General features: G+C 33.9%; 5 protein-coding genes across 5 annotated transcripts; 3 read left to right on the forward strand and 2 right to left on the reverse strand.

The window, feature by feature from the left end:
* Window positions 1-270: 270 nt before the first annotated feature.
* Window positions 271-8,427, forward strand: LOTGIDRAFT_208727 (hypothetical protein). Its single transcript, XM_009053159.1, has 17 exons — window positions 271-383; window positions 667-714; window positions 978-1,053; window positions 1,598-1,706; window positions 2,079-2,176; window positions 2,528-2,575; window positions 2,975-3,146; window positions 3,660-3,831; window positions 4,103-4,295; window positions 4,776-4,915; window positions 5,187-5,256; window positions 5,541-5,684; window positions 5,995-6,122; window positions 6,536-6,649; window positions 6,902-7,009; window positions 7,482-7,568; window positions 7,794-8,427. The coding sequence occupies exons 1-17, from the start codon at window positions 351-353 to the stop codon at window positions 7,893-7,895; spliced, it is 1,842 nt and encodes a 613-aa protein (XP_009051407.1). The 5' UTR covers window positions 271-350; the 3' UTR covers window positions 7,896-8,427.
* Window positions 8,428-10,595: 2,168 nt separating this feature from the next.
* Window positions 10,596-11,257, forward strand: LOTGIDRAFT_60346 (hypothetical protein; the record flags this gene model as incomplete). Its single annotated transcript, XM_009053086.1, has 2 exons — window positions 10,596-10,635; window positions 11,145-11,257. Coding segments are annotated over 2 exons (153 nt in total), but the record flags the coding sequence as incomplete, so codon positions are not given.
* Window positions 11,258-11,687: 430 nt separating this feature from the next.
* Window positions 11,688-11,942, forward strand: LOTGIDRAFT_79182 (hypothetical protein; the record flags this gene model as incomplete). Its single annotated transcript, XM_009053101.1, has 1 exon — window positions 11,688-11,942. A coding segment is annotated over one exon (255 nt), but the record flags the coding sequence as incomplete, so codon positions are not given.
* A 1,939-nt stretch (window positions 11,943-13,881) lies between these two features.
* LOTGIDRAFT_152636 (hypothetical protein) lies at window positions 13,882-15,756 on the reverse strand (the record flags this gene model as incomplete). Its single annotated transcript, XM_009053160.1, has 3 exons — window positions 13,882-14,099; window positions 14,319-14,586; window positions 14,890-15,756. The coding sequence occupies 3 exons, from the start codon at window positions 15,754-15,756 to the stop codon at window positions 13,882-13,884; spliced, it is 1,353 nt and encodes a 450-aa protein (XP_009051408.1).
* Window positions 15,757-20,434: 4,678 nt separating this feature from the next.
* Window positions 20,435-26,131, reverse strand: LOTGIDRAFT_228209 (hypothetical protein; the record flags this gene model as incomplete). Its single annotated transcript, XM_009053161.1, has 3 exons — window positions 25,827-26,131; window positions 21,814-21,937; window positions 20,435-21,391 (listed from the first exon to the last, which is right to left on the reverse strand). The coding sequence occupies exons 1-3, from the start codon at window positions 25,985-25,987 to the stop codon at window positions 20,435-20,437; spliced, it is 1,242 nt and encodes a 413-aa protein (XP_009051409.1). The 5' UTR covers window positions 25,988-26,131.

Here is a 26,131-nt window from a genome sequence, read left to right on the forward strand (position 1 = left end):
AAAATTAACTTTTAATGGAGGTGACCGGAAGTTATCATTTGAAGCTACCTCAAAAATACAAAAGGGTTGATATTAATGAAACGAAATATATCTGAACGTAATGTTAGCTATTTGATCTGATAAGATACAGTTTTTCGAACTATCGAAAACATTCTTATGATTGATATAAAGATGAATACTGTTATCGATTCCTAAAATAGAAAGTGATGTCATTATTCTTTGTAAATATTGAAATTTGTACGTTTCTCGTTTCTCCACCATTTCCCGCCATATTTTTCCAGCATAAGCAGCTATTTTGGTTCGAATAACAAAAGCAGAAATTCACAAATCTAAAGCCTACTATAACAACGATGGCACCAAATCTGTCTGGTGGTGCCATAGAGGTAATCACATTTACACACTACTGACAACAAATTCTATCCTACATTACTTTGAATGATTGGATATTTTCCATCTTTGGATATCATAATCAACTTAACGACACTTCTACAAGTACACCTACAAGTACATCCATTTCCAATCTATCTTATCTCTCACTCAGATATCATTCTTTTTCAATGTCACTAGCACTTGTAGTAGTGTATAGATCTACTGTATTCTGCATGTTTCTTGTGAGGATAGAATATTGTGATATGATGTGTTTACTGTATATTCTGTACATTTCAGGCCATTATTAATGGAGAGTCTCCAGAAAAACCAATTCTTCAAGTTGTTGTAAGTACGGCTTGTCTTATTTTACTCTTAAATAGCTATTTGAAGAATAGATGATCAGCATGAATGAGCTTTGACTACAGCCTGCAGTTGGTTTTGTGCATTATTCCACAAATCATAGTGTGGTTAATAAACTGCAACAGATTAAGTAGCTAAGAGGTCTCATATAGGACGTCTTTGTTTGTGCAGGATTGGGTGCTATTCTGGAAGACCCCATTGACTAAACATAAGAATGTAAAATTGATTATTATTGGTTTATTATTCAGAGTTTTAAAAAGTTAGGTAGTGGAAATGCTGAAAGATATAGAATCATGTTATCAGATGGAGACCTAATTTACTCTCGTAAGTTTACTGGTATTTTTTGAGAAGTTAGTAACTTTTTTATTCTGTTTCAATTATTTAGTTACGTAGCGCTTTTCAATACATGAATATACTTAGTAATGTATGTACAATTTCACATTATACTAAACAAGTACATTACTTTTGATATTACATATTGACCATCAATTACAGTTTACAAAAAAAAAATATCAACGCAAAAACGCATTTTACATCACTCATTAACAAAAATATTTGATTGTTAGTGATCTACTAAAATAGTAGATATGGTAGACACTTTTTCATAATCAAGGAAAAAGCATGAAATTTAAAAAAAGGGAAATTATTGAAAATTGCTTAATGGTTGAAAGTATATTAAGGAGTTAACCAGTTGGAAAGCTATCTTTAGATGTTAATAAGTTTAAGTAATATTAAATTAATACGCTTATGTCACACATGCCTTCCATAGTGATTCTTTTGAAGCTGTTCTAGTTAATATCAAAAAAGTGGAAAGTCCCATCTGACCTGGATATGAAAATTATATAATTTCATCGTTTTATTTTTAAAGATGCTATGTTAGCCACACAGTTAAATGAATTAATGGAGAATGGTAAAGTTGATAATAATTGTGTTATACAAGTTGAAAGATATCTTTGTAACACTGTGCAAAATGGAAGGTAAAGGGCTAATTTTCAAATGAGATTAAATTGAAAGTTATCTAAAATAAGCTTATCTATCATGTATTATCATTTTAATCCCAAAAAACGTTGGAATCAGCCAACATCTAGCCCTCAGTACAGCAGGTCTCTATTCTCATAACTGAAGATTAAAACTCCAATGTGCTACCAAAGTTACATTAATTTAATCCAAAAAGGCTGTTCATGTCAGCTAACATCCAGCCCTTCATACATCAGGCCTCTATTCTCATAACTGAAGGCTGATTACGGTACTCCTATTTGCTACCAAATTAAATTGGGATGAATACAATCTATGTACACTACACACTCTACACTACTGCATGTTAAGTTTGTACTTATTGCAATTTTCAGGAGAGTCATGATAGTTCTAGATGTAAATGTTCTAGCACCAGGTTCAAGTATTGGACAGAAGATAGGAAATCCGCAAGTTTATAAACCTGGAAATGAAGGTAACTTTACTAAGAACAATTACATACTTATAACTTTACCTATTCCCTTTTAATCCTACCACAACAAAATATTTTCACTCTTAAAATAGAACTCAATTTATCAATTTGTGATAAACATTAAATTACAACTTGAAACAAGTTGCTACTCTAGAGTTTTTATCAGTGAAGAATATTTTTGTATAATTGTTGCTGAAAATGAAAAAAGGCTTTGCATTATTAGACATGAGTAATTAAAAGTCATTTTGTAACGATTATAAAAAAAAAACCAAAATCTTCCTTCTAATAAACAGTAAACATTTTTTATAGTCATATATACATCATTTTTAACACAAGTTGATTTTGTTTATACAGGTGGACAACAAGTTAATGGTAATGATAATAAACCTGACGTCAAACCAGGTATAAAAGCAACTATGTTATTCTTAACATAATAACAACCTTATATTCCTAAAATAAATTATACTTCTAATAATTTCAAATAGCTAAACTTTGTCTCAGATTTTTTTTGTCATGCAGAGCTTGTTCTATGGGCCATTATTTGGAAAATGTATCAGGAATTCCTATCCAAAGATCAATGAAAATTTCCAATTTAAGAAGTGCAAATTCCAAACATAAGCTTTCTGAAATTTTTCGTGTCAAAGTAAATAAATATTATCGTAATTTAAAATCAATTTCGAATACAAAGCTGGATTTCATATCCAATGGAGCAATTTTATAAAAAAAAAACATGAAGTATGCCCTGTGTCATATTGTCCTTATTTCTCTGGTATTATGTTGACAATTTTGTAACTATTTCAGCTGCCCCCATCAATCAGAGTATGAATAAACCACAGAGTAATTACATGAACGGTTCTATGACTAATAACAATAAACCTGGTTATAGTATCAAAGGTGGTGGAAATGCTAACACAGCTAGTCCTTCATCTACCAGAGTACATGCTATAGCCAGTCTGACACCATATCAAAATAGGTAGGCATTCATTTCTGGTAATATTTATTCTACTACTTCATAAGGTTGGAAAATACCACATCTTCACAATGTCAGACTGTAACGAACTTTATATTATACGTTGACTTCAATAACCACTTTTCTTGTATCATGGAATGCAGTGATCTGATTATATCGTGCATGCAGCTAATCATATGCCTCGACAGAATGTAAACGTCATGGCTTTTATACAGACTTTCTGTCGAGGACCGCTTGCTGTATGCACTAAAGTAACTGAAATTAAATTGCTACATTAGCAAACATGGGTGATACAAGAAAAGTGGCTATTACTGTCAATGTGAAGATTAGATGGAATATCCAGTGCTCATACCTTTAGTTAATGTCTGGTCCAAAAAAAGCATCGACAGACATTTCAAATCTTTATTTAAAAGCATTGGTCCAAGTAGTATGCAAGCAATATTTTGTTAATCAACATTCATTTCAGTTAAAAAAAATCTTTCTTTTGTCAAGAGTTTGATATATTGATTATTGTAGATGGCGTATTCGAGCGAGAGTAACACAGAAATCAGCAGTTAAAACATGGAGTAATTCAAGAGGGGAAGGAAAGTTATTCAGTATCAATCTATTAGATGAATCAGGGGAGATAAGAGCTACAGGTTTTAATGATGCCGTAGATAAGTTCTATGATATGCTTGAAGTCAATAAGGTATGAATGAAGGCTTTAAAACCGGATTGTATTTGACAATTATGTCTAGATGTGATCTTTATTTATTGAATTTGGTGTGTAGGTGTATATCCACTGGATCTAGGTCAATTTAGAATTTGGGTACAATTTAACACATAGTGAAAGAGTGCGGTATACTGGAAATTTATTGGGTGAGTGGGTGTGTACCATGCTTGCCGAGTGTTAGTACTCTTAGTTAAGAAAAATCATATAAGCTTTTCTGTGTGGTCTCTCAAGTAATTTTTTTTTTCAGGTATATTATGTCAGTCGAGCCACATTAAAAACAGCTAATAAACAATATTCTAACGTGAACAATGATTATGAGATGACCTTTAACCCTGATACTAATATTGAAGTCTGTACAGAAGATACTGATTTACCAACCATGACTTTTGATTTTGTATCAATATCAGAACTAGATAAACATCAACCTAACAGTATGATAGGTAATAAAAAATGAAATTTATACATGTGCATTATATTTTTGTTGTGGTTGATAAATACTTCTTGAGAATTTAAATTGTACAGACCACCAAATTGAATTTTTCATTTTTAGTAAGAGTGGAATTTGACATAATATCACAGTAACAAGTTACTTTCATTGTTATAGTGCTCAATATATCAATTGTAATTCTTAAAAAGCAACATGTAGGCTTATGGTATTGAATTTTTGTTAACCCAGCATATCAAGATCACTCTTTTAGATCACCTGATTTGACTCTATTGTGGTCTTCTTAACTGAATCTTCTATTTGTAATCTGATGATATGTTGAATGGTTCCCAATGTTTTATTTTAAGAGGTCTTCTAAATCACAGACATCTGACAGAAAATTAGAATGATTCAAGTGGATATTATCCATGTCCCTGATACACATAAAAAGTTTACAAAATGCCTCTTTAATCCCTTATTAAATATTGTTTTACAGATATTATTGGAGTAGTTAACAAATGTGGAGAAGTTGGTACAGTTGTTGGTAGACAGAGTCAGAAAGAAATAACCAAGCGTGATTTAACAATAGTGGATCAATCTGGTGTCAGTGTAAACGTTACATTATGGGGAAGTGATGTAAGTAACATTTATTTTTTATTTTGACAAATGAAAACCTCAGGATCACAGTCAGATGCAGAAAAGTAGGATGTAAAACTCCATTTTATATACACTTTGAGCCTTGTGATCAACACCACCAGTTTTGCTAGCACAAGTTGTCTCAATTTGTAATATTTGGTAGATTAGACCAAATCTTGTTTAATTATCGAGGTTATAAGGTCATGACATCTAAATTTAATGTTAATTCATAATGCATATAATGTAAATTATGAATGATTGCATTATTTAGGCAGCTCAGTTTAATGGTGATGGAAATCCAGTTGTTGCAGTGAAAGGTGCCAGATTGTCTGATTATGGTGGTAAGTGATTGAAAATATATTATGTTCATTATTAGTATTAGTTTATATACTATAGTATATTTGCTGGTAATAGGACATTCAGTATTACATGGTAAAATGTAGTATACAGTTAAAATCAATGGGGCATTTTGGAGAGGTCAACTAGTAAAGTCTGTCTTAGTTTTAAGGAGATTATTATGAACTTTTTTTCAATTGTATTGCCATTATCAGTCTTAGCCTGCCAGTCCGCCAATGAAGCCTGCTTGCCATAAGTATAGATAGACATTGTCTGTTTGCTATTTTAGGACGTTCATTATCTGTACTTGCCAGTAGTCAGATGATATTAAATCCTGATACAAGAGAGAGTCATTTCTTACGAGGATGGTATGATAGAGAGGGACAGAGTATGAACTTTGATAGATTTACCAGTGATAATGCATCAGGTGGAGGTAAGATGTCTTTCATGTCATGCAAAATGGGACTCATTTTTCAGAAAGAATTGTGCACTTCCTGAAGAAATCAGATAATTGTGCCTATTTGTTTCCTCATAATGATAATAGGCAAAAGCCTAGGTCCTAATTTAGGGAAACTGGAGCCCTATTCCTCAATAATTCTTTTAGAATTTTTAATTAATGTAGAACTTTTCAATTAGTAATTTATTACCTTTTTGATTTTTTTAGAAAAAGAACCCTGTTCTTCATTCAAATTTATATTTTATGAGTTATAGACTATAGCCCTGAAAATATTATGCTTTTGTAGGTGGTGGAACAAACTGGAAGAATTTCTCTCAAGTGAAAAGTGAGAACTTGGGTCAATCGGGAAAAGCTGATTTCTTTACAACTAAAGCTACAATTGTTTATATGAAAAAAGAAAATTGCATGTATCAGGTATGTCATGGGAACTTTACGCACCAAGCTGTTTTAATGTGTCATCGATCTTCATTGGGACCAGACTACGATAAAATGTGTCCATTTACATTGCAGCCAATTCAGCTGGTCTGAAAACATTTCTTAAATTACAGTGCAAATGCAACCATTCTTGGCATGAATATTTTTCTGAAACTCTTCTTCGAAAAGGTTAAATTAGTCCTTGTAGTCATCTGGATGTAAACAATGTACTGAAATTCTGCCAAAAAGGTTAGGGCCTCTTCTAAGGCAAAAGGAGTTAACAGTTCTCAGAAGACCATCTTATCAATGTAAGTCAGAATTGGAACATTTCTCAGATTGCTTGCCTGTTGACATTACGTAACATTACATGAAATTTGAGTATTTAAGATAATTATGGTTTACTCTATTTATAGGCATGTCCTACAGATCAGTGTAATAAAAAGGTGGTAGACCAAGGTAATGGTTTATACAGATGTGAAAAATGTAGCAAAGAATTCCCTAATTATAAATGGAGAATGATTTTAAGTGTAAGTTAATAATCCATGTTTTATTTATCTCTCATTAAAATCCTTGGAACTCTTGTCTGTATGTCATTGCTGCTGTCATCTCTCATTGAAAACTTTGGAACTATGTCTGCCTGGCATCTTTTACAGTCATTTATTTTAGTTACATTCCACAAAATTGTGATTTTTTTTGCATTTGGTAAAAAATTTGAAGTCAATTTAAAAGCATTTAAGTTCTTTATGAAATATCTTATCACTATTTTGATTATTCTCTAGGCAAACTTGGCTGATTTTTGTGATAATCAGTGGATTACAATGTTTCAAGAATCAGCAGAATCTGTATTGGGAGAAAAGGCTGATATTATTGGTAATATGAGAGAACAGGTATGGGTCAGATCATGTCAATTAAATTTAGTGTTAGATTAAAAACCCAAGCACTTAGCATCTAAACAGCAAAAGGAACCCCGAAATCCAACATAACATTGAAAATATATTGGTAGCCACTAATAATGCTTTTCATAAGGAATATCATTCATAAATCAGGAAGTATTTCATAATGAAAAGTGGTATCAGGTATCTAGAGGAATAAGCATACCTTGCCTGGTTCTACACCTGTCAGGCTAAGTAACAATGTGCATAATTAAACTTAATGGTTCTCTTGTACAGTTCTGTTTCTCTGTGGCAGTAGCCCATTTACAGTTGAAAATAGTAGTAGGCTGATTCTACTGTCCTGGGAATTGCATGGTGTTTTGTTTTTTGATGCTTTGAAATGTTCAAATTAGTTCTCAAATTTAAAGGAAGGAAAAATACTCTGTAATTGTGTTGAAGGAATTAAATATGTTTATTATCTTTTCAGAATGAAAACCAGTTTGACATGTTGTTTCAAAATGCATTATTTAAATCTTATGTATTTAAACTGAGGGCTAAAGTGGAAACATACAATGTAAGTTAAACTCTTCTTAATAAATGGATTTGATTAAAGTAAAGAAAAGAATCAGTGACCAAGCTCCAAGCAGAATAGTTGATTCATTGACGTCAGTGGTGCGGCAGAAATTTTGTTGGGGGGAAATTTTGAAAAGAGGGATATCAGACATGACTAGGTAATGGGGTTTGTGTCAACTGTTATGTTGAATAGATGTGTTTAAAATGATTTTTTTTCTGATTGCAGGATGAAAATCGATTGAAAACAGTATGTATGTCAGCTACACCAATGGACTGGGTTGAATATGGAAATCATTTGGTTCAAGATATAAATAAACTTACTTCCTAAAAACATGGATGATACTAACTTGTAATTTGATTTATTGTGATCACAATCTCTTATTTCTTCAATGATGGTCAAGTGTGTTAGATCAACAAAGACTATCTAAAGATATGGATGCAATAGCATATATTTTGTAAAATTCCATTCCATTTCAATACTTCAAGAATGATGAGAGTTAAGCAAGAGTCAGATAACAAACTAAATTTATGCATTCTCGTCAAAAGGACAAGGACAAAAGCCTATCAGCATAAAAAAAAAACTGGCTGAAAATCATTATTTTTGTTTTTGCATGTAAATATTGGTGTCTTCAGTTAAACTATAATTTTTCAAAAAATGGAAATTATGAATAACAATTTGTAGAATGTAAGTACTACTTATATTGATAGTGCAAAAAAGTGCTGTTATATAAAAGAAAAAAAGTGGAAATAGTGTTTTTTTTTATTACAATCTTTACCAACCTATTTTATTGACTACTCAAGACCCTTATGAATTTGCCTTTCTGTGATTTCTAATAAAGGCCAGAGAGAATTTCACCCTTATAAAGATGTTATTTAATCATGAAAAAAGGGCATATTCACTCTATGACAAAATGTAAAAAAATAATGAACACCTCCATTAAAAGTGGACAAAAAATATTGGCATAATCTCCATTGTTGCACACTGCATGGCATTCTCAACTCTAGTGGAATCAGAAACAGGAAAAAGGAGTGTTAATGTTTGCACATCTTCTATTACGATATTCTATTTTATACGAAATACCCTCCACCTTTGGGACTTCAACCACCATTCCTTTCTTAGATAATCAAATACAAGTACCAGCACTTTAATTAACAAAAGAAAACAACAAATGGTATGGCTATAGAGGCACACAAATTTCAACTCTTAGGAGCATTGGGAATTTCATCTCCACATTGCAAGTTTTTGGATATTTGTTCTAAGTCTTTAGCAACTCCTTTCACTACTTTAGATATTTCTGATTTAGACATTGGTTTGAATTTTTCTGATCCAGGCATTTGACGTCTGATTGCATCTTGTTCCAATAAGATTTGAACTTTTTCATCAACCTTGCGACACTCCTCACTCCTTTCTTGAATTCGAGCTATTTTAGCTTTCTTGAGTTTCTGCAACAGAAGAATTGTTGTTTTAAAAAAAAATTACGTCTACCTGAACAGGTTTTCTTCTCATCTGAACAGGTTTATTTGATACTTTTAAATGAACATTCTGCTTTTTTGAAGGTTCAAATTTGTGAAAACTATACACAAAAATCTAGAAAAATGTATCTTGTAATGTTTTACGGTTTAATTAAAAATTGGTACTCTCTGTTTTTAATTAACCCTTTTAGACAAATTCAGTTTGATCAAGTACATACATAGATATGAATAGCATACTTTAGAAATATTTTCAGGTTTAATTTATTATTTATTTATTATAATGAAAATATTTTACAAAAAAAGCTGAATACCCCTTTAAAGCATATCAAACAAAATCACAGAATTTTTGTTGAGTAGGGCTCTGTATATAGTTTGACAACATTTCACTATTGGTAGCTACTTCCAAGCTTACAGTTTAGTCAATGATAATAAATAACTCATGTCTTCAGATGTTGAAAAGGGCCTTTTAATCCCCCTATTAACTAATAGTAGGCCAAATACTTGTGACTGTGTTGTCAATCAATAAGATAAATAAATTAGCCCATTCCCAGCCATTTAAAAAAAATGGATTGAATTAAAACATGAAGAAAATTCATTTGACCAGGTAGCAAGGTGAATTACTCTTTATCAGCTTCTAAATCTGACCAATTTCTATGAAAGATAGTGGACTGTCTTTCTGTAGTGGTTTAGGGAGCCAGACACTGGTTGGCATTGGCAGTAGTGAGTTGGTATGTTGACTAAGCTTTGGGGATTTTTCTGCTAACATTTGACTATGATTTATCTGCCAACAGGGTCCACTAATTAGTATCCGCAGCAAATTAATTCTACTGATTGAGAAAGAAAAAAAAGATTGCACCTCTTTTCTTTCAAAAGCTTCTTTCTGTTTTCTCTCTAAATCTTCTCTCGTCAAACTTTTCTTTTCACTTTGTGAAGTGCGACTGACAAATTTGGGCAGATTCTTACTATTCTTTGGCTTTGTGTCATCTTTTTCATTAAAGTTTATCACGAACGATGCGCTGAGCCTTTCAACTTCAGTTTTGGTGGATTTCTCCATTCATAAAAAGTAAGCAAAACTAAACTTTGGGTTTCATAGGTTTCATTTGGTTTCATAGGTAAACAACGGCAACTTTGTATCGTATATGTGAGTTATTCCCCTTAGTAAGTTTGTTTATTTACAGATGGCACTTTATTCAATGTGTTCGATTTAACGTGCTGAATATTCTTATTTCATCGATTTCGATTTTAATTTTTGCTGATCTAACCTTTATCGTAGGTAACCCCACATACATTAGACATAATGATTAGGTTTGAACTCAACCAACAATACAAAATTAATGTTCATTTTTGTGTGTTGTACTACTCATCCGTCGAGTAACGATAATAATTTTGAACGCACCCTATTTACTAATTTACCTTACACGTGCTATTTGTGACATTCAGCGAAAATTCGTCTGCATTTGTGAGTCATTATTTACTTATTCTACAGTCTTGTCTGTTTATTTTTGTGGTTAGTCGCCAAGTTGTCAAAATTACAAGTAAAGGAGAATCTAGAGAAGATAGTGATGTTTTTAGAGACACCTGGGTGAGGTATTTGGGTAAGTTACTGCTAATACTAGGCCATATCAATATCATCGTGTAGTTTGGTTTGATATTTGTGTTGTTAATGCGTGCCTGAGGTCAGTTCTGGCCATAAAATATTATTATTGGGTTTAATTGTTGGCATATTGTCAACTCTACCATTTAATTACACAATAATCATACGAGTTGGGCCTACATAAGCACCAACTGTTCAAGGCTGACCTACCATTCATCCCCTAAAGGACTTGAAGAGGTTTTCTGGCCTTTGTTTAATTCCAATCCAACTTCCAACTACTACGACTACCATAAACTAGGCCTAACTAGTTGAGGTATGACCTAGTTTGCGATAGCAGCTTTTAAACGCTGGAAACGAACGTTAACATGTCATCTACCAGCCAACCAACCTTTGTTATGAATTTTAGTGTATCTAGGACACCTAAAGCACCCATTTACACTATTTAGATTTTCCATCTGTTCTGTGGTTCCCGTTTCAAAGTTTTCTTTAGACGTAATGATTTGCTTGTAGGTTATTCAAATGAAGTTGGTGAAGCCTTTAGGTCATTGGTCAATGTTAAACTGGTGTATTTAAGTTATGGATTGGCTTCTTCCTACGTCTTAGCCGATTCTATCCATAAAGGATATGCAGAGTACCAGGTATACTGTGCTATTCTTTTTACTTTCTCTATATTATTTTGTTTACTTTACAGGTAACTGACTTTGATTGTCACAATACAAACCTAGCAAAGTTATGCGAAATAGTGCAATTCATTCAATGGCGTTTCTACGCCACTGAATTCATTATGTATTGTAAACCAGTTTGTCAAAGTGAACGAATGAGTCTTTGTTATTCGACATTAATAGAAGTAACTTTTATGATAAATGATAGACAAACTCATTTGCAAAAAGGCGTTGACATGTTAATGTGACATAAGTTAAACACTAAGTAAAGAACTGTGAAGAGGTGTGCATATTCATAGCTATAAATACGATAGCATTGAGAGAAGAATTCCATTTGTCTGATCGGTAATGTATTTAAACTTTTCAGAAAAAAGGAACAGAACACAGAACAAAGAGAGTGGCTATTGCTGCTGGGGATTGTTTAGTTTGGCAAGGATTTGCTTCTGTTGTTATACCAGGCTTTATTATTAACAGAATTTGCACATTCACAGGCATTGCCTTAAAGAAAGGGACGCAACTCGGAGGTCCTGTCAGGCATTGGACAACAACGATCATAGGACTGATGTTCATTCCATTTATCATTAAGCCAATCGACCACAGTGTTGAAATAGGAATGGATAAAACCATCAGGAAATTATACCCCATTAGCAAAAGTGATTCCAGTTCTTGACCATAAAATCATGAAGTAAATTATATACTAAACTGACAGGCAAAAGAAAGTTTTCACCGACTTCATTTGACCACACACCAAAGACAAAGGCATATGTGAGATGATGATTGATTTATAAACAGAAATCAATTTCCTTGAATTAGAACGAAAATGCATTGTAATACCTATATTCAATTCTCCGCAATACACAAAGGAAGAGTCAAGGGGTCAAAATTAAAAATTACACAAACCAGAATTCATTGCAAAAGTGCATAAAGAGTTCATTCCATGACAGTGGTCAGGCAAAACTTCATCAATAACGAGTGTGGTCACCCTGGGCAAACATGCACGCAAACACACGCCTCCTCATTGACGTCGTCAGGCGGCGGATAACGTCAACAGGAATCCTGTTCCATAAGTTCAATAGAGTCTGTTCAAGTTCCTGTCTGTTCAGTGAAGGCGGTACATGTTGTCTCAGCTGACGATCAAGATGATCCCAGAGATGTTCAATGGGGTTCATGTCTGGAGAACAAGGTGGCCAGGGCAATACTTCGACGTTGGTATCGTTCCTGAACAGACAGAACCGACTTTCATCTGTAAAGAGCACCTTCGCTCAGTCACGTCGCTGCCACCGACGTTCAGTTCGTGCGCATTGCAGTCTGGGTTGACGATGTAGACGGGTCATCGCCATCTCACGGAAGGGTCGGTAGGCAACTGAAAGAAGTCTTCGAAGGACTGTTCGTCTGCTGATGACATGTCCTAGTGCTGTTGCTGCCATCGACGCCGCCATCACCTATCTGTTTCGAATATGAATCCTCCGGATGTAGCGGTCGTCGGCGGGTGTTGTCTCTATCGATCTTTCCGATGTCCGAGGTCTTGGGTCTGTCCTGTCTGTTGGGGGCCGAATTATCAAATTGCTGATGGTGGTCTGGGAGCATTTGAAGGTTCTAGCTATCTGTCGTTGAAAAGCCCCCATACTGGCCATACCGATCGCTCTATCTCGTTGCGCTTGCTTAAGTCTTGGCATACTTTTGGTGGTTTTTACCTTACTGAATGCCTGTTCTGTCCAACTTCGGTATTTATGCCGAAATCGTGCACGTGTGTTTGGACCAATGTCCCAAAATCGCGTTTTGTACGTTTTTATGCATGCACGATTTGGAAAGTTGCGTTCGATAATCTGTGTTGTGGTTATGATAACGTTGCATTAAGGCAAATATTTGCTGCTGGGGTTCAAACATGTACTAGCTTTTTTGCTTTTTATACAACGATTTTTAAAGTGAAAACTTTCTTTTGCCTGTCAGTTAATAAATAAAGGGGGGCTCAGATCGACTTGAGATTTAAAACATCCCATAGTATCCGTTGCAGTCGACATGAGTAAAAAAGAACTGTAATCAACTGGATGGTCGCAAAATCCGAATGCTTACGTCGACGATAAGATCAAGTTTTTTGTGAAATGTAGAACTTGAATAACTGATGTCGACTGTCCCAATTTGTACTCTGAGTCTATGACGCCGGTCGTTGAAAATCCAGTTTCTCTCAGATTCCGACAGTCACATAGTCGAACTGAACCCCCACTTTTGCAAGAGTATTTATTATTCTTCACTATGGAACATCTTCCTATTTATAGCATATCAATTTCAGGGTTTTATTTTCTATTCCTTATATTCTATTAGTGTGATAAAGTGATGTATTATAGATTTTTGTAAATAGTAACAAATAATATATTAAATCTTCTAATAAAGCTATTACATTGTTTTATTTATATCAAAATCTCTCAACATTCACCAAGAGCAAGGCGTAAAACCACCGCCATTCATCCAAATACCTTTACAATTTCATACTTCACGGTTGTTTCTTACAGGAATGTTATAAATGGTAAAGTTTTATTTGATCTTATTAAAGAATTGTCTTGTTCAATCAACAATCTGCAGTCACTCTATTTTTGAATAGACATTGTCTGTCTGTGGAAGACAAGTTCTGCAGAAATATAACCTAAGAATCCAAATAAAGACACACCAATTGCTATATACAGTCGTGTTTTAAGACACAGAAATGTACCGAGTACAAATGTTGCAGTGAAAGCCAACGCCTTTGACGTATGATAGTTAGCAAAAGCTGAATCCAGTTTTTCTTCGAACATGATGCTCACCAGCGCTGCAAGAAATAATAAATGGCGTTAGTTTGGGATAATAAAGGCAGCAGTTTTTAGAAGTATATATGTGAAATAATTTAACCAAAGAAATAACCTAAACTTAAAAAATCACGAAGCCAATGGTTTTGATGGAATGATGGTGCACAAAAATATACGAACATCGAGGAATACCCTGAGAAGCATATTTAATGAATATTTCATAAAGGCAGCGTTTTACTTACAGTTAAACTGGGCTTGCAATATAGCTTCAGCAACTCCCCAAACTGTCGGAACAATGTAAAAGAAAGCTGGGTGATCGGGGCTAGGATTCCAATACAGCAGCGCTATTGGCATTGCGGCGTCTATTATATTGCCTACGATAAAGAGGGAATATCTTCCAGTATATTTTGCCATACGACTAACAAACAGAGCCAGAACAGCAGTAGTCCCACCATAACTCGCCATTATAAAACCAACCATTGAAATACCAAGAGAGCAACTTATAAATGCCTGGAAGGAAAATGAACACATTTTATAGTGAAACCGTTCTCCTCCAATTTTCAACCCCACATTTTGTGAAAATAAGAAAAGACATTGGAGAATATATCTAGTGTATAGGACTATGTTATGGTTGTGGACGTGAAAGATTTTTTTGACAGTTGTAAAGGTGTTGAACGACGCCGCTCTCTTGATGTATACGGTATTCCAGTGAAAACATTGTCATTTGAAAAGATCATCTATGTAATTAGATGGATGCTAGGCCCTGTGGGTTTCCACATCGAGTATAAGATAAAGGTACGTGAAAGCCCTAACCTGTGTGTAATCAGCGAACAGAATACCAAGAGTCATTGCATTAGACATAAATGTTGGTATGAGAAGTAACATCTTTTTGTCCACCATAGTAGTGCAGCAAGATACCACTGAATTGGATATTGGTTTGTCCTGAGATGCTTTCATTTTTAATTCCGGTAAAAAGAAAAACGTCAAACACAATCCTACTAAGTCACACGCTAGAAATATTCCCAATAAGATGTATATCACATTTTGATCTGGTTTTTCGATGACACTCGTTACATTAGAGGCAGTAGCACAGAATTCAGCCCCACAAGATATCGCTGTGTTATTGTTTTCGACGGAAGACGATTTGCTTAAAACTAATGATGAAATGAGATTTCCAATTATTTGTGTAGCTTCATAACAAGTAAAAAAGATACCGTTCAATTTACTTAACGCTGAATGAAAATTTTCGTTGATTAACTTGGAATATGCATTTCCATTTGCAGTCAGGTACAATCCTTGAGATGTCCACATAGGTCCAGCAATTCCACCAAGAAGCACTGATGAAGGAATTAGAGTAGCCCATGAAGGATAGAAGTTACTCCCAACATACACAGTATGTATAATCCAAGCTATCACTAATGATCGTTTGGCACCAACTATTTTGATAAAGGACGGTGCCAATATTCCCGATAATATAATGGTACCATACAAACAAGACAATGCAACTACCCCTAAGGATCCTTCTTCATTTAAACTGCTCTGGAGGTTTTGTATAGCGAGATAGGACGTGTATATAGCTAGAAAAGAAAACGAAAGCACCAGCGTGTCTTTCAAAGGTCTTTTTACTTCATTTTCATCCCTTGAATCTGTGTTTAATGCCACTGACGTTTCGTTGCACATTTTGATTTTAGGTGAATAAAACATCTACTCCACATCCACTTTGAAATTATAATTTGTACTTCCAGCACTACAATAAAAAATAAGGTTATCGATGAAAAGATATCAATATGCTCTACTTTCTGTTGTTAAATAATGATTCCTTGAGTGGCATTTAGTAATTGATGATATTAACACGAACACAATTATATGGATAACAATTACTTTAATAAATAACTTGCGACGTTTCGACGATGATTCTTTCGTCTTAGTTATCATGTTCACTATGTCAATCTATTACAAACTGCGTCTGCACTGCACTGCATCAGCCACCTTTCTTCTATCATGGATGTTTGATTGGGTTGTAGGCCTACGTTAGCGAATAAAGCCAATCGAAGAAAGACGACTTTTGAAGCGTTTTTAGCCGTATTCGATAACGTACAATCCAATCAAATCGTTGCAATTCCGTGATACAAGAATGGTGACTATTGAGGTCCAGATATTGGACTCAGCATGACAAGTTACACCCACAAACTGATTTCCATACCTCAGTTTAAGTAAAATGTGTCTGTTGAAGACTGTTTCCCAGGACCCAATAACGGATTAGTTGTCACTCCTTGTCCACATGAGAAGCATCTGATTGTTTACGGTACATTATTGATTCAGTATATTTCAAATATATTACAAACAAATTTGACCTTCTTTATCATTATCTAAACATGAATTTTGAACATAAGATGAAATTTGTTTTATCCACACGAAATCGACTTGAGAGGTTTGGGTATTAATTTCGGTTTGATGTCAGTATCTCATATCTCAATGATGATGCAAATAATGTGGTGTACAACAAGCTGGGTCTTCAGAAGCATTGCTCATACAAACTTATCTTGTAGCAAGTCTTAATTTGCCTCACTGAGATTGTTGGCTTCCATACGAAACTGCGCGCCTTGTATATAGAGCTATAATACAATATTAGTCTCGAATGTGCTGAAGTTTGAAGATCATGTAATACTTAACTAAACCATGTTACTCAGAGTTTCACGCCGTGCAATCTTCAGGCAACTGACCAATTTTAGCCTACGTTCTACTGCAGTTGGTTAAGAAAAATTCCTTTTTCCTGCCTGCACTTTTAGACTTTTAGATACGGCTGTTGTTTTTACATTGAAAGTTGAACCAATACTTAAGTCCTATAATTCTTAATCAACAATCGGTAGATTATAATGTATACATCACCTGTTGCATCAAGGGTTATAGATGTCTAAGACTCTTGATACCTTTATTAAACCACGACGGTAGTTTATTGGATCTTAAACCTATTCATTTCAGACTATGAGTTCATTCCATAGAAAATTAACATAGAATAATATATATTACTTTTACTCTTGAATAGTGTTGCCTCCAACAGCCGGTCGTTTTTGTATAATTATGTTTATATGTCAAACATTTCAATATATGACTTGCTATATTTAAATACATGTAAGTATAAAAACTGTAACTCTGTCAGATATTTTTAGATTACAGTTTCGTTATATAATGCAGTACACATAATTATTGCGGAAATAAATTGGAAATAAAGACAAGATCCTTGTCAATTAGACTGTATGCAAACTTAATAATATGGTTATCATTGAAAACCATGCAGATGTCAATTTAACTATAATGGTTAGGCCTAAGTATCTTATATAATGTTTCGCTTGTATGCAAATACATGTTATATAAATATTTTTATTTAACTTTTTTTTTAAGTTTGGACTACCTAGTAAGAGTCGTACGAGTGTGTACTGAAGAAGTGTCCGTAAAATACCACAGCCACGTGAAGCCATGGTATTGAGAGCTAAGGATTGATGGCGTATATAATCTTAAGTTACAATTTAGAATACCATTAGCATACGATTTGGCCAAAATCCCGTCCAAACTTGCTTTCTATGATCTGATGGTGCATCTTTGACAGTTGTTAGCTCACAACCAACGGACAGAAATACGATACTTGCAGAATATATGCATGGCATATTGTGTCGATAAAGAAAACTCCGTTAATTAAAAACCGAATGCAAACCTGCAAGCTGTTGAGTTGAGATGAAAATTTGATAACAAAAATAGAACATTTCCATATAGATGCTCCCTTTCTATGCAGTCTAATACTCGTATCCCTTATTATCTTATTTGATACACCCACGAGCATAAAATTATATTCATCGAATGGTTATATAAGATTTTAAATTTAAAATTTATATGGAGAATACAGAATTCCACCTACCTTTGCACCGATATAACCACAGCGTTATAAATAGCACATTAACTTGCCGTGTTTCTTAATGTAATGATAAAGCATTTTTATTAAACATAATGTAGGCCTACATCGATAAACTTTATCACCACATAGTATCGTATACGTAAATATTGATTCATATCGGTGGACTTTTGAAACACGTGTTAACTTTTGTATGACCACACCACAGTAGACTGTTAAATGCCTTTATATAAAATTATTCTTGATCATTAATGTGCATCTCACGAAGAACGAAATACATAGAGCAATACAACGTTCCATTTTATATAGATCTTTGGAGATTAATGGTGATTTCATAGTAATGGTGGATTTTTATTTTTGCACCTTTTTGTTAACTGCGACATTTGCAAGCCTATTTTAATGCCATGCTTAATTTTTTTTCATAGTTTACAACCTCGTAACGCATAGATTAGATAAGAAAGTCCTATTTCTAAAAGAAACTCTTTGGATAACACCATATGAAACAACGTATTGGTAGTATTGGTAGTATTGGTAGAAATATCGCACACAAACGTAGCTAACTACCATTTTGAATCACTTACTCGACTTAATCAAAACCCTATTATGTTATTATACATAATATAATTGCACTTAATAAGTCGGATTTTGAAAAGGCTTCAATATTTCAACTAAGTCTTCAAAGCATATTTCAAGGTTTAAGAAATGACTTTAAATGAGATTTGAAGGCATTGTTGAAATATCAAAGTCGAATAATGATTAAAAATGGCTGTGAACTACGTTCGTGTCTGTTATTTCCATGTAATAACCATACGTTGTGGATGGCATGTGTCCTAAGTATGTAATTTTACATTTCGGTTGTGGATGGCATGTGTCCTAAGTATGTAATTTTACATTTCGGTTTTAACCAATCAAACTTCTACCCTCTCCACCTCTGGCATTTATGACGCTGTGTTTATCAGGTTAACTAGGTCTTAAGACCGAAACTGAGAATTAAAAGCTAATTAAGAAACGGAACGAAAGTTTGGTCTAAATTTAAGTAGACTTCTATAAAAGGAACGATAATTATGCTCATGCAGCTGTAAATTTTCAAAAAAACACAAGAACATCATTCTTTCCTTTATGATAATATTGTCCCAGCCTCGACAAGATCATCTATTAACCTGAAAGCTCTGATTCAACTTCAAAATATCCTTTTAGTTTAGCTCTCATTAGATGAGTGAGCTACTACGATAGTGTTTCTACCAGGGCAAGACATGTTCATATGATCAAGCACAAGAGAACGGAGCTGCTCGGCATACGGATTGTAATTTAACTACTGTCTTTTTAACAATCGTGTTCATGTCAACCCATGTTACAACAAAATGACAATATTTAATTCAACAAAACCATATACAAACTGTCCCATGCAAATTCACAACAATTAAAAATGCATACATTTATAACATTATTTGAAGAAACACTAGATATCGAGTGGATCAAAAAAAAACATAACATGCACTTTTCATTTGAGGATTTTCATAAAGTATCAAAGATAAGATCATAATATTTTAAACTCTCAATTAGCTATATATAAGACACATTTTAACAAAAAATTCTTTCTCGAAATTAAAGTGAAATTACAAAAATACTTTCGGTATTGAAATTTGTGCCAAAGAATTTAAAAATGTTGTCATTTCAAAGTGTTTTAAACAAGAAGCGGACATTTTGTGAGAACATGTCTGATATATATCTTATTATGAGGTTAGAATGTCATGACTATAGCTTTGGTAGTTTACGATTAATCCTGTAACAAAAAGATTATGGTTTTTTTCTGGACCACCCGATATATGGTAATACTCTTTCTGATATTTGGGACATGATAATGCAATATTTATAATGTAACAACAGAGACAGATCGACATGAAATACCAAATACATGTATAGACATAGAAAGAGAGGTAATTCAAAATGAGTTAAAGCTTGCAAGATACATGTACACTAAAAATTGGCCTATATATATTTATAGAGAAGTAATGTGGTGGTTTTTTCAACAAGGTTAATACATGGGGAAATTGAATTGTTCAGATATTGTTCTACTCTTTGCTAAAATATATAATGTAAGCTTTGCTTGCTCGCATTGAAATGTGAACATAAACATGTAAAAATACCAGAAAGTTGCATATCATTGTGTCTTATGAGAAAGGAAATGAACTCTTAAATTTGTGCACGATCGGCAGCTCACATAGAGAACTTCTTCAGCATCTCTGATGTTCCTTTTCTACACGTCGCTGCTCTGTAATTTTCCTTTTCTTAAATATGCCATGGATTGGACTGATCAGACATATAATTGTTCGTGTAATGAAGAACTGCACCAAATCGCCAGCACTTAGAAAAAGACAATTAAATGCTCATTCGCACAAGTAACTGCTTTTCATAAAATTCATTAAAGTAGTTCAAATCACAATAAGTAGTTTACTCAACCAACATATTCTCATAAATGCTCATTTTAGATGACGACTGTTGTTCGAAGGTCATTGGACGTTTTGCAGAAGGGTATTGTAATGGGGTAGGTTCGGGTAGTTCGTCTGACTCCATGTGGTGCACCGGAAGTTGACGCCATGTTTTCTGATCACCTGAGTTGCTGAGTATTGATGTCGAAGAAACAGTATTGTCATAATCCTCATTTCCCAATAATCTAGTTTGTGATAAGTCCATTATTGGGCCTCTTAATTGAGTAGATTGTCCGTAAGAACCTGTACCCATTTGGTTTTGAGTTGTGTGACCACTTGAGGAGTATGAGTAAGAAGAAGCATCGGACGTACGTTGATGTGATTGAATACCCGGAAGATTTGAAACGGTCTTGTTTGGCAACGTTGCCGAATAGTACCTAGCTTCAACTGGGAACTTGGGAGACGAGTCGTAGGGATTAGGATTAGAATAATGTGAGAACATTTGACTTTGGTTAGCACTGTTTGATGGCAACGACGAGTATGGTGATTTCACTGGATACGAAGCTTCTGATCGGTATTGTTGTCGCAGCGAGTCAACTTTATCAGCCTGTGTGATATAGGCACCGGGAGTAATGGTCGCCGGTTGTGGTTGCTGGTGAAGTTGCTGGTGTGGTTGTTGAGATGGCTGCGGACTGCGTACATTGTATATATTTTGTTGCTTCTCGGGTGTACTTGTTCTTTGACCAGTTGGGATGTAGGTTATGATATGCGGAGACGCTGGAAAAGCGGGGATATCTTGTATAACTGCTCTCTGTGGTTGATCTTGAACAAAAAACTCTTTATCTGCAACCTGTATATCTGGCGACATTGTAACCTTCTTATAGCCAGGTTTTCCATTGCGTCTTAAAGAAGATGGTTTCTCTGGGGTAATAAATCCATGGGGCTCTATTTCAATAGTTTCTGATGGCGGGATTGTTTCCTGCAAAAAGACAGGTTCAAACTGTTACTTGTTAAAGAAAAAAACATTTATTATGTGGTATTTTAAAAGTTTTTACATTAGCTAAACTTTTATTTTTCAGAACATTGTCGCTTGCAACACCGAATGCTGTCACACATCATACTATCTATATTATGCAATTTACATGAACCTTATCTTCTATTATCAACCATAAAAATGTAGTTACACAAAGGGAAAAGGGTGGCAAAGGGGTAAAATATTGGCTGGTTCAATTGCGGTTTGAAAAATTGTTTTCCCTGTCAGTTGACATGAAAAAAGGCGTCTAGTTTGTAATATCTCTTGAACCTTAGAAAAAGACAAAAGGATTTGGTTAATGAAGCCGTTCTAATAGTTTCTGTTCTTGTACAATTTCTTTTCCTTTTCTGGTTTATAAGAAAACTTACAGTTGTCTGCGTTTCTTGATCCCGAACATACCATATACAATATGCATGTAGACATAAGAACAGAAATATTAATAAACAACATCCACCTAGGCCCATAAAAACAGCACCAGCCGCAACTGCACCACTGAAATATATAAAGAAATAACACTAATGGAATTTTGCAATATTACACTATTCTAGTGAAATTTTACAATCAGTCATACAATATTTAAGTCATGTCATCTCGTGAAATACACCATGGGTGTTTACAACACATAAGCATGAAGCTTTAATAATCACAGTAACAATACTCAGCATCACTACTGGAATAAACAAACAGCATTAAAAAATCCATCTTCACAATATCAAGCTATTACGAACTTAAACTTTGACTGAAATAGCCACCTTTCTTGTATCATGGAATTTTTTTCCGAGGATTTGTTTGGATTTTTCGTTTAGAGCACTGTTGAAATTTAACAACCAATACTGGTAGTCTCATTATCAAACGTAGCCACCGAATGAACAACTCATCGACTTCGGCAACACTATTGAAATATACCTACTATAATACTGGTAGAATTAATAAACCTAGCCACCGAATGTAGCAATTTTTATGCACCTCGACATCACAAATAGAGAGAATTAAAGACGATTAGAAACAGAGTTTTCGCCCTTAATCTTGATGTTTTAAATGCTTTAGCATGTAAATTGTTCGTATTTGATCAAACTTGAGATACAAATCTAAAAGGATTTGTGATTTTGAGAATTTAGTGACAATTTGTGTTTTTTTTTTGTATTTAGTTACACATCTTACTCTTTTAACAGATTTTCATATAATTTGGTGGAGATTCTGCATGTCAAGTGGTCTAACAAACTTTTTATTCTCAAAACAGTATTATAAATAGGAAAACCAATTATACAATATCAGAATATACGTGAGCTCATTTGAGTGCAAAAAAAGAATAAAAATATCAACGCAAAAAAAATATTTTATTAGAAAATTGCAATAAAGTTATGAGTAGTGAGTGAGTGACGGTATTTATTCTTTCCGCTTCTATAATTGTATAGCTAATGCTGTTTCACGGGTCATAAAAAATGAAATGAATGGAGTTTTACGTCCTACTTTTCCCCACCTGAAGGCAGGCAACGCAAAACAGTGCACAATGAGGGAAATTTTGCCAGGACACCGGCATTAGCATACTCTTTTTCGATTTCCAACTGTCGGGGGATCTTTAACGTACAGAGCCTGTAGCATTGGGTTTATATACTTTATAAAATATATACTACATATTATGTTAAGGTCCTACTGCATTTCTTATCGTCAATTTCAGAAGTCTTAATATTTCCCTTATATTAGATTTGAATACAGAAAAGTAGAAATTCGGTGGAAACTGTAAACAATTTCAACATTTTTCAATCTCAATGTTCACCTTAAACAAATACTGTACACCCAAATACCGGTTACATTTTCAACAAGTTTGACGAACAATTCTTAAACTAGACTTGACAATTGGTCGAAATAACAACCGTCTTCTTTATTTCCTGAATAATACGATGTATTTTAGAGGAAACAAATTTCATTAAATCGTAGCACATATACAAAATTGATTTTTCCTGTTTGGTTTTCTTGATATTTTCGTCAATAAATGAAGAAAATTGTCCTGAAATGTCTCAGACATATTTTCTTTATCAAAAAACTGAAGAGAGGTAATATAGTCGAAGCCTTTTCCACCAATCCCCGAATTCATAATGTATATATTTGAATATTTGGGAATATAATTTGTTCACAAAAAATAAAAAATAAAACAGAGTCGAGATTCCAAGTTGGCCTACACTAGCGTCATGTTTTTTTCACAGTAGGCGTACACTGTTCATACGTACCTAATTATTATAGTACCCTATAATAATATGGTATGTTGTATGCTAGTAATCAATTTTGACACATAATTGAATGAACCTAGCCTCTTATATTGATATATACCGGTATGCATTTTTTTTATTAATTTAGATAAAATATGGTTTGTGACACTCAAAATAGCAAATTAAGTGAATCCAACTAATTGAATGTGCTACAACATGCCAATAGCCAACCTGGATCATTCAGTTTTTTCTGTTTCATGAATGGGGCCAATAAAGATGAAATCGTTTATACTTTTAAGATAAGACTCATTTAAATATAAGACAATCCGCTTCAGTTTCTATGCTAAAGAAAGGACATTGGCTCTCTGACTAACAACATGAAAGGAACTTCAAAATGATTTGCCAGAATACCACTGAAATGGGAAAAAGTTTCAAGTTCAGGGGAGGTAATGATTGAAATTTAGTTAATTTTTGTCTCCATGGTAATCTTACACGGGTTCTATCATAGCCCCATTCTAACTCAAAGCATGTCATGTAGGGCCCTTTAATTTTTATAAGGAAGAGAATGTGGGCGAACCTCAAAGAGTGTGTCATATTGCTCTACTGTTGGTTTCGCTATCCCACAATTCATCATTTTGATCTTGAAACAAAAAGGTCTTCCACGACAAAATGATTGGTCATTAAAACGTCTCTGTGGTAAATAATTTCTTAAATTTCAATCGAAATAAAATTTTAAAAATTCGGCATGGTACCGGCTTTCACCCCCTCATACCTATAAAATAAATATTGTTTATACAAAAAAGGTATTTATCTTGCATCTTCATTGTATTTACAAAAGTTTAAATGGTCAAAAATCCTAACCAGCGAGTTGCCCCTTGCAATTTGATTAAAATGCAAATTAAAAGAAATTGGGTTTTTTTGTCTGTTCTGCAAGTAATATGCTGCACCCCTTGTATGTGTTTGTTTACTTCTATTCTTCAGCCATATAGATTTATATATATTAAGGTATCATTTTTCAAAAACTAAACATGATTTATATTTGAGACTTTGCTATCGGTTTATTCAACTGAGAGAATTATAGCCATGTTTCTGGCACAGTCATTTTTAGAATTCCAAGAAAATAGGCGATTTGCCAAGGACAAAGTCAAAACGATATAACAGTAGATTGGTTTATCGTGTCTTAGGGAACATGTTATATTCTCATAGGTAATATTACTTCTGGTATACACGAGATGTTCACAGTGGCGGTGCTCGTGGTCGTACAGCATGGGGTCACTTTGTCCCCCCAGAAATACTGAAATATAGATTGTACCCCTAACTGTACCAATACTTCATTTAAAAGAAAATTTTGGATTTTTTATACTTTTTTGTCCTTGTCTCAAGATGCGCCAGATACAATTAACTTTTTTCAGAACCTCCACAGACCTTTCATGGAAGTCTTTCGTTTATTTAACTTTCACAGAGCTTCCGCATTGGAATCTTCGGCAGTTGTTCCTCCATAAGTCAGTGCGCTCCCAATTCACAGAAGCTGGCTCCGTCAGTACTTAGCCAGGTGAGGAATGAGTAAGCTACGAAATTATAGAATGAGCGATAACAAGAGAACTGATGAAAGAAACAGAAAACATAGTAAGCATGCATGAATGTAAATCGACATGTTGTGACGAATGAGAGAATAAAAGAGAGAGAGATGGTGAACATGAATGTATGTGTTTTAAGGGAAAGAAGAAATAAACTAATGGAGAGAATAAATGGATGATAAGTAAAACCAATCGATAATCGATCAATCAATCAATCAATGTGGATAGCTTAATATGTTGCCAATGAATGAATGAATATTTGGATAAATGAAATAACTGAATTTGTCATTATCCACAAAGTTTGCCTTAGAAAAACATTCGCCAAGCAACATGACAGTCTTACACAGTACACTTCAAAAGATAAAGCCTATACAAATGATGTTTTTCATCTACATTCATATTTTCCCAGGCTTTAACAATATACCTTTACTGTCAATACACATTCAGGTTGAATGAAAGATATAAAGTTATTTTATTAATAGTCAGTTATCGATTTTTATATAAATATCATTTTATACTCGTGTTTACGTTTTACACGATAGAAAGGGTAATGAGTTTACTATGAGTAATGTTAGTACCCATAGGCACCATACATACCTACTAGCAGCACCAATCGCCAATAATATGATTCCAATAAATAGAAATACGATTCCCACTAAACATAATCCAAATACTACATTTCTTGGCAATATCCAATCATGAAAATTACGTGTAGCTAATCTTCCACCATTGGTTTCTGAAGTATCCAAAAAACACATATTGTATATAGAAGTTCACGGGCAGGTAAAAAAAGTGGTTCTATATACGTGAATTACGAACACCTTCTAAGTAAACTACTGGTAGCTATAGAGAAAATAGTACAGTGTTGAGAAGGCAAACAATTTCTGCTGCCATCATTACAG

This window comes from Lottia gigantea (assembly GCF_000327385.1).
Source record: "Lottia gigantea unplaced genomic scaffold LOTGIsca_2, whole genome shotgun sequence".
NCBI lineage: Eukaryota > Metazoa > Mollusca > Gastropoda > Lottiidae > Lottia > Lottia gigantea.